Genomic DNA, 12,410 nt, shown 5'->3' on the forward strand with positions numbered 1-12,410 from the left:
ATAAACAGCTATTTAATCAAAAATTTCGTCCCCAAAGAGTAATTTTTCCTAGTTAATCTGAACAATCAAGGGCATAATCTGAGTTACTCTAGAGTAAGCTAGCAAGGAAAATGTACATAATTTTGCTTTAATAAAGAATCTAATGTTGAGTGAATTAAAAATTCCAATATTTTATGAGTGTATTATTCTTTTTAAGACAGGTACACTGCATAGCATTAAAAACGAGAAAAGTATTTTCAAACCAAAAAAGTTGCACAGAGTAATCTGTATCGTTTCTCAGTTTTGAAACTGAGTATTAATCTGAGAGCACATCAGCATATCAATTTTACACCCATATTGGGTCTAAGAATCAAACTGGCTGAATTTTAATAACTTCACCATGCATGAACACAATTTCAGGCAAATATCAAGAGTAAACAAATCACTAAAATAATCAATGAATTTTCCCTAAGTGTGAAAACTAGTAAAATATTTTATAAGACGAATGCAAGAAATCTACATACCGTGTGCCCTCATTTAAAATATGCTTTCTTCTACACAAGTATGGTAGATTGCTCCCTTGGTGGCCTCTAGTGAACTAAAGAACTATACCTCCAGATACTCATGCCCTTGTACCATCAGCCCCCTGCCACACAGCCTCAGGCTTGGCCACGTGACTAGCTTTAATGGGACATTAGCAACCAGGATGCCCATGCTTCAATAAGCACTGGCTTATTGGGCTTGCCCTCTTGGAGCCCTCTTTCTGCACAATCTTTCTTAGTCCCAGCCATCACACTGTAAGGGTCCCAATTAACCTCACCGAGAGACCTCACGGAAAAGAAGTGAGATCCTGGCTGACTACCTGAGTTGAGCTCCCAGCTGGCAGCTAGCATCCACAGCCTGCCATGTGTACATTTTAGTTGTCCCAGCCAACAGTATGTGAAGTGTAAGAACTGCCTTGTCAACCCACAGAATCATAAGTGAAGCCATTAAGTTACTTTAGTGACTAAGTTTTGAGATGGTTCACTTCACAGCAACAACTAACTGAAATGCTCTCATTTAAAGTACAGCATTTTCTATACAAGCGAACACTATATGCATGATACTGTACTTACTTCGAAATTCTTTAGTTTAATAGGACAAGTTCTTGATTTTCCTGTTACCAACTAGCTGTGCGATCACCATCAATTAACAACTTGACCCTCAACTTTATACCCTGAGATTATTTCCTTAGTCCTACCACATGTCAGAAGACAGAGAACACTTTAAAAATCAATAGCAGTAATTTTGTATTCAGAGTCATCCAAAAAAATTGAAAACAAAACCTCAAAGAGATATTTGCACACCCATATTCACTGCAGCATTATTCACAATAGCCAAGAGGTAGAAGCAAACCAAATGTTCATGGACAAACAAATGGATAAAGAAAACGTGGTATATACATACAATAGAATATTATTCAGCCTTAAAAAGGGAAATCCTGTCATATGCGACAATATGGATAAACCTTGAGGACATTATGCTAAGTAAAATCACAAAAGACAAAAACTGTATGATTCCACTTATATGAGGTACCTAGAGTAGTCAAATTCATAGAGACAAAGTAGAATGGTAGTTGCCTGGGCTACAAAGAGAAGTTGTTATTCAACGGGTACAGAATTTCAGTTTCGTAAGATGAAAAGGTTCTAGAGATATGTTGTATAACAATGTGAAATATAGCAAACGCTCCTGAACTGTACACTTAAAAATGGTTAAGATGGCTTCCCTGGTGGCGCAGTGGTTGAGAGTCCACCTGCCAATGCAGGGGACACGGGTTCATGCCCCGGTCTGGGAAGATCCCACATGCCGTGGAGCGGCTGGGCCCGTGAGCCATGGCCGCTGAGCCTGCGCGTCCGGAGCCTGTGCTCCACAACGGGAGAGGCCACAACAGTGAGAGGCCCGCGTACCGCAAAAAAAAAAGAAAAAAAAGGTTAAGATGGTAAATTTTATGTTTTTTTAACAATTAAAAAAATTTTTACTTTTTTTTTTAAAGGCAAAAAATTAAAAAAAAACCTTTACCATTCTCAAGCAGAGTCAAAATCATGGTGTGCACATCCCACCAGCACCCCTACTTAATTAAAAACAACAACAACAAAAATCACTCTTAGCCAGTGGGTAATATACAAAGAGTTTGCTGACTCCTGGTGTAAACCAATGTACTTCATAAAATACACTGGGCTCTTACTGATGATTAGAACATTTTCTAAAAACTAGATCAATAATTACCCTAAAGTTCTTTTTTTACATTTGCAAAGTATATACTTGAAAGTCTTGGTTATTTTTTTTCCTCATTGCTTAAAAAATAATGCTTCAAAAACTAAAAATGCAAAAAACACATCTAACCATAATAGTTAAAACCACTGTTCTGAGAACAGAGACTTCTCTATTCTGGTAGTCCTTGGTTAAAGAACTCTGCTGAAATATCACGTATTGTTCAGAAGAGGGAAAAAAGTAATTTTCTTCTAGAATCAGTAAGTTTTATTTTTCTCTCTTTCCAGTGCTCACAATTCTACAACTTTATTCTGAGCTAGTTAATTAGTAAACTCTGTAGAGTCTGGTGTTACAGATGAGCTGAGCTGTCAAGTCTCCTCAAGTCAAGCCCTCCCCTTGTGCAATAGAGCCCGTCATTTGCTCCAGGGATATCCCTCCAGCAATTCTGTGACACTTTCTCCTATTTTTCCCTCGCTACTGGATATAACCAGTGTACAAACATGCTGCTATTTTTCCCAACTTAAAAACAAACAGAAGTAAAACTTTTCCCTCCAGGTACTACCTCACGTCTATATTTCTCAATTCTTCCTCTCCCATTTTCCATCACTCACTCCAATCAGGCTTTTACCACTACTACTTTACCAAAACCACTCTAATTCAAGGCCTGCAATGACCCCCATGACACTCCAGTCAATGGTGAGTTGAGTCCTCAGCCACCTTGAGTTCTCACTGGAATTGACAGTAAATCATTCCTTCCTTCATTAAATATTTTTCACTTGACATCCAGGACAATATACTTTGCTTCCTGAGATTACGCCTACCTCACTCTCCATGTCTCTCACTTCTTTGCTGGTTCCACTTCACCTCCCAAACTTTTTAATGCTGGAGTGTTCCAGGGCTCAGTTTTGCAGCTCTTTATCCACACTCTTGGCAAACTCACCCAGCCTCATGGTTCAATTACTTACTGAACCATGTAAGTTCATGTAAGTTTGCTGATGACTCCCAAATGTATATATCCAATCTTAGACTCTCCACCTAACACCAGACACATAGATCCAACTGTTTACTCCATATACCCAGTTATTAGATAGACGCCTCAAGCTTGATTGCTCCTGATCTCATCTTTCCCCCAGATCTTCCTCTTCCCAAAGTCTTTCTCAGTTCAGCAACCGGCAGCTCCATTCTTCCAATTATTCAAGCCAAGTATCTGGGGATCATCCTTGATTCCTCCCTTTCCTACCATGTACCCCACTCTTTCAGCATATCCTTTTAACTATCAAAATACATATAGAATCCAACCATGCCTCATCAACCTGGCCACTACTTGCTCTCCCTGGAATACTACAACTGCCTTCCAACCATTTCCCTGCTTCAGATCTTGCCCATCACATTTTTTTCAACATGAAAACCAGATCATGTCACTCCTCTGTCAAAATCCCTACCATGGTTCTTTATTTCATAGTAAAAGCCAGCAAACGGCCTACAAGGCTTTACTGGATCCATCCTATCTTCCCTTATTCTGCTTCACTCACTCCGATCCAGCTCTGCTGGTTTCCCTGCAGTAGCACAAACATGGACAGGCAGCCTCCGCTCTCTCAGGACCTTGTATCTGCTACTCTCCCCACCTGGAAGGCTCACTCCTCAGGTATCCACAGGACTTGTTCCTTTTCATCTTTCAGATCTTGGCTCAAATGTCACTTTCTCAATTAAGTTTCCTCCTATACTTTATTTAAAATTGCAAATTACCCACTCTCTGATACTCCAGTCCCTGTGGCTTTATTTTTCTCTACAGCACTTTTCATTACCTCACACAAAAAAGTATGCTTTCCTTTTTTATTTTCTTTCCCAATCTAGAACATAGCCTTGTTGAGAGCAAGAAATTTTTGTTTTATTCACTGTATCCTAGCATCTGAAACAGTGCCAACATGGTGACACACAAATAAATATTTATTGCATAAATGCAAAAAAATAATTTATCTCTATTTGTAAGAATACCTGAAATTTTCTTCAAGTGTTACCCAACAAAAGTATCTACCACCAACAGTATAATATAGTCTAGTATTTTCCAAAACTGGCTGATCATCAGACAGTTTATAAAAGTTATAAAACTATAGAATTCTGTGCCAACTCTATTGAATAAGGATCTAGGTGAGACCCAGAAATTTTTTAAAAGCTTTCCAAGTGATTCTGATGAACTGCTAGTTTACCTGGAATAATACATATCTGACATTAGAAGACTGTATTCCAATCACTGCTTTGCTGCTTTATGAAGATGTTGTATTCCTAAACCCTCTGCATCTGTTTTCTTATTCATAACATGGGAATACCTACCTTGCAAAGTTTTGAGAATTAAGTATGTATATGACAGTTTCATAAGTTATCAAGGACAGTAAAATATAGAGTATTATGGAATTTAACGAGCTCCTGTGTAAAAAGTTGTGCCAGTGGGTACAAATTACTATAATTCTAAGATATTTAGAGCCTTAAGTACATAATATTTAGAGACTAATAACCTTTTCAATAAGTCCCAAAGTTAATAAACAACACATGAGAATAACAACAGCTAAAAGGAGCCCCACAAGGTTTAAAAAAAAATCTTGAAATACATTCTCTCTTCTCACAAGTCTAGTGACAATAAAAACAAACATTTTCATGTAATAACTCAGGAAATCAAGTGGCAAAATAAAATATTTAAAATTATATACCAGACAGATCTAGAGACTAACTACATACTAAAAACATACAATCTAAAAACTACAAAATGAGTACAAATTTAAACACTGAAGAGAAAAGCAAAAGGCGAAAACTTCAATACCATCTAAGATTAATACTTTACCTGCAGATCCTCACACAAAAAGACAGATTCTTGAAAACTAATTCGGTAAGTCTTTAAGGCTTTTAATTTTCCCTTCGTCCTACAAGCAGGGCAATACCCATCTGACGGTACTTTAGATGAATCATAATTCTAAAAGAGAAAAAAAGTAAATTAAAATATAGACATTCCTAGATTGTATAAAATTACAAAAAGTTAAATGGAAAAGTAACCAGAAAAAAAATGTACACTTTTTACCTAGAAGTGTCCTGGCAAGATATCTTAAAGACAGCAAATAAAATAAATGCATATAGGCTTTAATACAGCTATTGTTCCAAAAAGAATATATTCTAGTTTTAAATATTAAATTAAGTGTTAAAAATAGCATCAGTTTTATCTGCAAGAAAAAAAGTAATGTCACTGAAAATACGTTCAACATTTTCAAATAGTAAACTATACGGTCTATGTTTTATTTCTACTTTTACATATCAATAAAACATAGAGAGGTAAACAGAGAACAATCTTTCGCCATTACTGTAAGATTTCCGTGGAAGATACAATTTTGTTTAAATTAACTGGTAAAATTAAAACCAAATTTAAGTCTTAAAAATAGGAGAGAAAAAAACCAACTTTGCACTGAGGCAAAAAATAAGTTCACTAACTTTTCCCAAATACCCCACCATATGGAGTGAAGATATCCCTATATCAGTCCCTGGTCCAATCACTGGCAAACCATTTCCAATCTTCGGGGAATCCATCATTCCGAGTCATTGGCTAATTTATGTCACTTGAAACATGTCAATATCACTAAGGATTTTTCAATGAACCCTGGAAAAAAAAAAGTTAATAGACAATTTTTATAAGATGTATGCATATTAAGTATATTTTGAGAACTATATATCTTATGTTAAACATATTCTGAAATTGTAATCTTGACGTGAAAACAAAATACCTAAATTTATTTAAAGATCTAGCAAATTTGTGGAGAGAGGGCAAAAACTGGCAATAGGACCAGTCTTCACAGTAGACTCATTTGTAAACAAATTTATCAAAACTTGTAATAGAGATAGCTATTACTTAAATATATTGACAAGAGCTTGAAAACCTAAGTTTTTAGTCTACACACAACTTGAAACAAATATGTAAGCATTATACCAAGAAAACATTTAAATAAAACACAGATCCATTGTGCCATTACTTAACAAGGACAAAAGAACCCCATACATTCCTATTGCTTTCAACTGCCAAGAATACGTCACCAACTGAGAACAGTGCTACTTTTTAAATAAAAGCTGCGAACAAAATACTATTTTACATTAAAGTAAATAATCTGTAACGGAACAAAAATATAAACACTGTCAATTGTACAATGTTTTGAGTGTAGACCCATGGAGTAGAATCACATTTAGTAAAGTTGAAATTATGAAACTGGAGCTCAGTGTAAGGGAAAAGTAATTGTTAACAGTGGTTCAGATATGGATTTAAAATACAAGGAAAACAAGATAAAGGAGAAATTTAAGCAGAGTGAATCACCACTTCACAGGGATGTTGTAAAACACTTTCAAGCAAAAGTCTTTCCCAAATCTAAGAATCCATGATTCTATGACAACCACTTTCTAGGAAACTGGGGCTCACAGATTCACTTTAAAAACTAGTTATGCTATTGTTTCCTGCTGTATAAACTTTACACACCTTTCAAGGCAAGGAATAATTTCAAAAATAAAAATGCTTTTTAGAAAAGTATCAGTGGAGGAGAGCCTCATCCACCAGAGGGCAGACAGCAGAAGCGAGAAGAACTACAATTCTGCAGACTGTGAAAGGAAAGCCACAGAAAGACAGACAAAACGAAAAGGGAGAGGACTTTGTACCAGATGATGGAACAAGACAAAACCCCAGAAAAACAACTAAATGAAGTGGAGAGAGGCAAACTTCCAGAAAAAGAATTCGAATAATGATAGCGAAGATGATCCAGGACCTTGGAAAAAGAATGGAGGCAAAGATTGAGAAGGTGCAAGAAATGTTTAGCAAAGACCTAGAAGAATTAAAGAACAAACTACCTAGAAGAAAAAAGAACCAACAAACAGAGATGAACAATACAATAACTGAAATGAAAAATACACTAGGAAGGAATCAATAACAGAATAACTGAGGCAGAAGAATGGATAAGTGACCTGGGAGACAGAATGGTGAAATTCACTGCTGCGGAACAGAATAAAGAAAAAAGAATGAAAAGAAATGAAGACAGCCTAAGAGACCTCTGGGACAACATTAAACACAACAACATTTGCATTATAAGGGTCCCAGAAGGAGATGAGAGAGAGAGAAAAAGGACCCAAGAAGAGATTATACTCAAAAACTTCCCTAACATGGTAAAGGAAATAGCCACCCAAGTCCAGGAAGCGCAGAGAGTCCTAGGCAGGTTAAACCCAAGGAGAAACACGCCGAGACACATCGTAATCAAATTCGCAAAAATTAAAGACACAAAAAAATTATCAAAACCAACAAGGGAAAAAACGACAAATAACATACAAGGGAACTCCCATAAGGTTAACAGCTGATTTCTCAGCAGAAATTCTACAAGCCAGAAGGAAGTGGCACGATATATTTAAAGTGAAGAAAGGGAAGAAACTACAACCAAGATTACTCTACCCAGCAAGGATCTCATTCAGATTCGACAGAGAAATCAAAAGCTTTACAGACAAGCAAAAGCTAAGAGAATTCAGCACCACCAAACCAACTCTACAACAAATGCTAAAGGAACGTCTCTAAGTAGGAAAGGCAAGAGAAGAAAAGGACCTACAAAAAAAAACCCACAAAAATTAAGAAAATGGTAATAGGAACATACATATTGATAATTACCTTAAATGTGAATGGATTAAATGCTCCAACCAAATGACACAGGCTTACTGAATGGATACAAAAACAAGACCCATATATATGCTGTCTACAAGAGACCCACTTCAGACCGAGGGACACATATAGACTGAATGTGAGGGGATGGAAAAAGCTATTCCATGCAAATGGAAATCGAAAGAAAGCTGGAGTAGCAATACTTGTATCAGATAAAATAGACTTTGAAATAAAGAATGTTACAAGAGACAAGGAAGGACACTACATAATGATCAAGGGATCAATCCAAAAAGAAGATATAACAATTACAAATGTTTATGCACCCAACATAGGAGCACCTCAACACATAAGGCAACTGCTAACAGCTATAAAAGAGGAAATCGACAGTAACATAATAATAGTGGGGACCTTTAACACCTCACACTAATGGACAGATCATCCAGACAGAAAATTAATAAGAAAACACAAGCTTTAAATGACACAGTAGACCAGATAGATTTAATTGATATTTATAGGATATTCCATCCAAAGGCAGCAGATTACACTTTCTTCTCAAGTGCACACGGAACATTCTCCAGGACAGATCACATCTTGGGTCACAAATCAAGCCTCAGTAAATTTAACAGAACTGAAATCGTATCAAGCATCTTTTCCGACCACAACGCTATGAGATTAGAAATCAATTACAGGGAAAAAATCGTAAAAAACACAAACACATAGAGGCTAAACAATACATTACTAAATAACCAAGGGATCACTGAAGAAATCAAAGAGGAAATCAGAAAATACCTAGAGACAAATTACAATGAAACACTATGATCCAAAACCTATGGGATGCAGCAAAAGCAGTTCTAAGAGGGAAGTTTATAGCAATACAAGCCTAACTCAAGAAACAGAAAAATCTCCAATAAACAAGATTTATCCCAGGGATGCAAGGATTCTTCAATATATGCAAATCAATCAATGTGATACACCAGATTAACATATTGAAGAATAAAAACCATATGTTTATCTCAATAGATGCAGCAAATCTTTTGACGAAATTCAACACCCATTTATGATAAAAACTCTCCAGAAAGTAGGCAGAGAGGGAACCTACCTCAACATAGTAAAAGCCATATATGACAAACCCACAGCAAACATCATTCTCAATGGTGAAAAACTGAAAGCATTTCCTCTAAAATCAGGAATAAGACAAGGATGTCCACACAACAAACACATGAAAGAATACTCAACATCATTAATCATTAGAGAAGTATAAATCAAAACTACAATGAGGCATCACCTCACACTGGTCAGAATGGCCATCATCAAAAAATCTACAAACAGTAAATGCTGGAGAGGGTGTGGAGAAAAGGGAACACTCTTGCACTGCTGGTGGAAATGGGAATTGGTACAGCCACTATGGAGAACAGTATGGAGGTTCCTTAAAAAACTACAAATAGAATTACCATATGACCCAGCAATCCCACTACTGGGCATATACCCTGAGAAAACCATAATTCAGAAAGAGTCATGCACCCCAATGTTCACTGCAGCACTATTTACAATAGCCAGGTCATGGAAGCAACCTAAATGCCCATCGACAGATGAATGGATAAAGAAGATGTGGTACATATATACAATGGAATATTACTCAGCCATCAAAAGAAACGAAATTGGGTCATTTGTAGAGACACGGATGGACCTAGAGACTGTCATACATGGTGAAGCCAGAAAGAGAAAAACAAATATAGTATATTAACACATATATGTCGAACCTAGAAAAATGGTACAGATGAACTGGTTTGCAGGGTATAAATAGAGACACAGACGTAGAGAACAAACGTATGGACACCAAGGGGGGAAAGTAGTGGGGGGGTGGAGGTGGTGGGTTGAACTGGGAGATTGGGATTGACATGTATATACTAAAACGTATAAAATAGATAACAAGAAGCTGCTGTATATAAAATAAATAAAATAAAATTCAAATATTAAAAAAAAAGTATCAGTGGATGTCAATATGCTATTCCTAAAGAAATATCCAAAAGCAGGGTTTCTCAACCACAGGATTATCGACATTTTGCACCAGATAATTCTTTTGTTGTGAGGGCTGCCCTGTGTGTTAAGAGGATGTTTAGCAGCACCAATGACCGCTATGTGCTAGATGCCAACAGCACCCACCCCTCAGCTGTGACCATGTCTCTAGACATTGCCAAATGTCCCTCCCTCCTCTCCCCTCCCAGGGGGAGGGGGGGAAATCACTCCATTGAAAACCACTGCCAAAAGGGTAAAAACAAGTGTGGTGATAACTTTTTCTTTTTAAGCTCCTCACAGACAATACTAATTTGTTAACTTTGGCTGGTTCTTTTATAATCTACTTACTAAAGGGAACTATATAGTAAAGTATCAAACTTCTGGTTCCAGAGTGGATAAAAGCATGAGCTTTAGGTTCAGAAATTTATTTGTGAAGTTAGTTTCTTCTAAGAATTAAATGTGATAAGACATGTAAAATGCTTAGCACCTGACGCATAGTAAATTGTAACCACTATTTGGTGCTATTTTATACTTTATGCAGAAAATAGGCAGCATAGCTTGGATCATTATGCAGTATTCTCAAAAGAGAAGTTGGTAACCTATGTATTTTGATGAAAATTTCCATCCACCTGAGGGATTAAGAAAACTTTTCCAGCTGGTTCTCTCTCTCTCTCTCTCTCATAAGTAAAACATGAGGAGCCTTCAAATCTGCTCTCCTGATCCTATCACCCAACAATTCAATGGGAAAAACAGGCAGGTTGGTGGTTGAACATCCAAAAGAAAATTCACTTAAAAAAATATCAAAGGTAGGCTACTCAGGTCTTCCAAATACAATTTACTTGGTCCTATGTACAAAACCCTGGGCTGATTCCTACAACTTAACTTGTTTCTAAATGACCGCCTTCATTGTCCTCCCTTCAAAATTACCTATTTCTGCTCCTCTTGTTTGTATCTCACCTAGATTTTGGCATCTCCATCCGTACAAACACACAAACTAGAAAATCTGAGTGGTTCTCGGGACTTCCCTGGTGGTCCAATGGTTAAGACTCCGTCCTCCCAATGCAGGGGGCACGGGTTCCATCCATGTTCGGGGAACTGGGGAACTAAGATACCGCATGTCACACGACGCGCACAAAAAAGAAAATGAAAATTTTGAGTGGTTCTCTACTCTTTCACTTCCCTCTTCTTTACTTAGTGAAAGTCATCAAATCCTACAGACAGTTCTTTGGAAGCATCTCAAATCCCCACCTCTCTTTCTATCCCATTCCCACTCTATCATGCCAAAGTGATGCTTCTATAACACAAGTCTGAGTCTGACACTACTCAACTTAAAATCCTCTACTGACTCCAGTGTGATTATAGGAAAGCCCAAACAGCTCAGTATGACCTAAAGCTCACTGCACTGTGAGACCACTGGTTTTCCAGCCTTACCCTCCTCTACTTCACTTCAACTTCCGCATCTTCTTCATGATGCCCCCCCCTTTTCATTACTTCTGTGATCTACTGATGCTCCAAAAGCCCGAATGTCAATTACTAACCCAGTAGGGACCCAGGTACAGCACAACCAAAGTGTCAAGTTGGCTCTGGGGATAGCGAAAGAAGCAATTAAGCTTAATTCACAGCCCTATGTGCAAAATGGGGAAACCCAGAGAACCAGCTGTTCGAAGAAGGCCTTATACCCGTTTGAGCTTTCCCTCCAAGACCAAGTGGGCTCAGCACGAGAAATGTCAAAGGTAAGGCCACAACAGACTTGAAACCGAGGAATGGGGTCGGCTTTCGGTGCCCAGCCCTGTCTGGTACCCAACCCAGCCGTCCAGAACCACAGACTAAGACACGTCACTTGCAAAACCCAACCCTGGAAACCTAGGATGAGCAGGGTTTCATTAATTCTCCCCATCTCCACGCTCCTTGGGAAAGCGGGGGCGGGGGAGACTCTGGTTTCTCTTCTGCATTTACCTCTCTGAGTTGAAACGAATGAATCTGTGACTCCATTCCAATACCTTAACCACCAAGCCTTCCCACCTGAACCTACTCCCATCCTTTCCCCCTGCCAGCCTAGCCCCTCCTTTCAGCGAGCAACTATCCCATAGATCACCCCAGCTCTGTCCCCCTTCCCTATTTCAGGAGCTGAAGGAAACTACTCCGTCTTCTCCCTTACCTGCCGCGGGTTCTCCCCTTCTTCGCGCCGGATCGCTCCAAACTCCTGTTCCAGCTTGAGCTCCACACCAGAGTGCAACGTTTAGCCCACGTTCCCCTCAACCTGCTCCTCCCCCACCGGCCCCTCCGCTAGAAAAGCAGCTTCCGGTTTGAGTCCGCGGCTAAAGAGTTCCCCTTCCTGCCCCGCGCGGGGCCTGAAAGGACGTAAGCGTGGTGGGGAAGGCGAGGACGGGAGCACTTCCGTCAGGCCTCCGCAGAGAGGCGTGGCTGTCCTCCCGGCTGCCGCAGTCGCAGTTTCAGCTGCGGCGACGACTAGGGGCGGGGCCGGTGGCTGCAGAGCCCGCCA

The 12,410-nt window shown here is 38.6% G+C and overlaps 1 protein-coding gene across 3 annotated transcripts in view; it reads right to left on the bottom strand.

Annotated features, from left to right (window-relative positions):
- USPL1 (ubiquitin specific peptidase like 1) overlaps window positions 1-12,194 on the bottom strand; it is a 37,306-nt gene extending 25,112 nt beyond the window's left edge. For 2 of the 3 annotated variants that reach the window (XM_024755319.1, XM_024755317.1), the window contains exons 1-3: window positions 12,066-12,194; window positions 5,704-5,869; window positions 5,066-5,194 (exon numbers count right to left, since the gene is read on the bottom strand). In XM_024755319.1, the coding sequence (XP_024611087.1) occupies window positions 5,066-5,194; window positions 5,704-5,802 (228 nt within the window). In that variant the 5' untranslated portion in view covers window positions 5,803-5,869; window positions 12,066-12,194. The remainder of the gene's footprint in view (window positions 1-5,065; window positions 5,195-5,703; window positions 5,870-12,065) is intronic. The other variant, XM_024755318.1, reaches the window with a different exon arrangement.
- Between the last annotated feature and the right edge of the window lie 216 nt (window positions 12,195-12,410).

Source organism: Neophocaena asiaeorientalis, unplaced genomic scaffold (genome assembly GCF_003031525.2).
Source record: "Neophocaena asiaeorientalis asiaeorientalis breed wild unplaced genomic scaffold, Neophocaena_asiaeorientalis_V1.1 scaffold59, whole genome shotgun sequence".
NCBI classification, from domain to species: domain Eukaryota; kingdom Metazoa; phylum Chordata; class Mammalia; order Artiodactyla; family Phocoenidae; genus Neophocaena; species Neophocaena asiaeorientalis.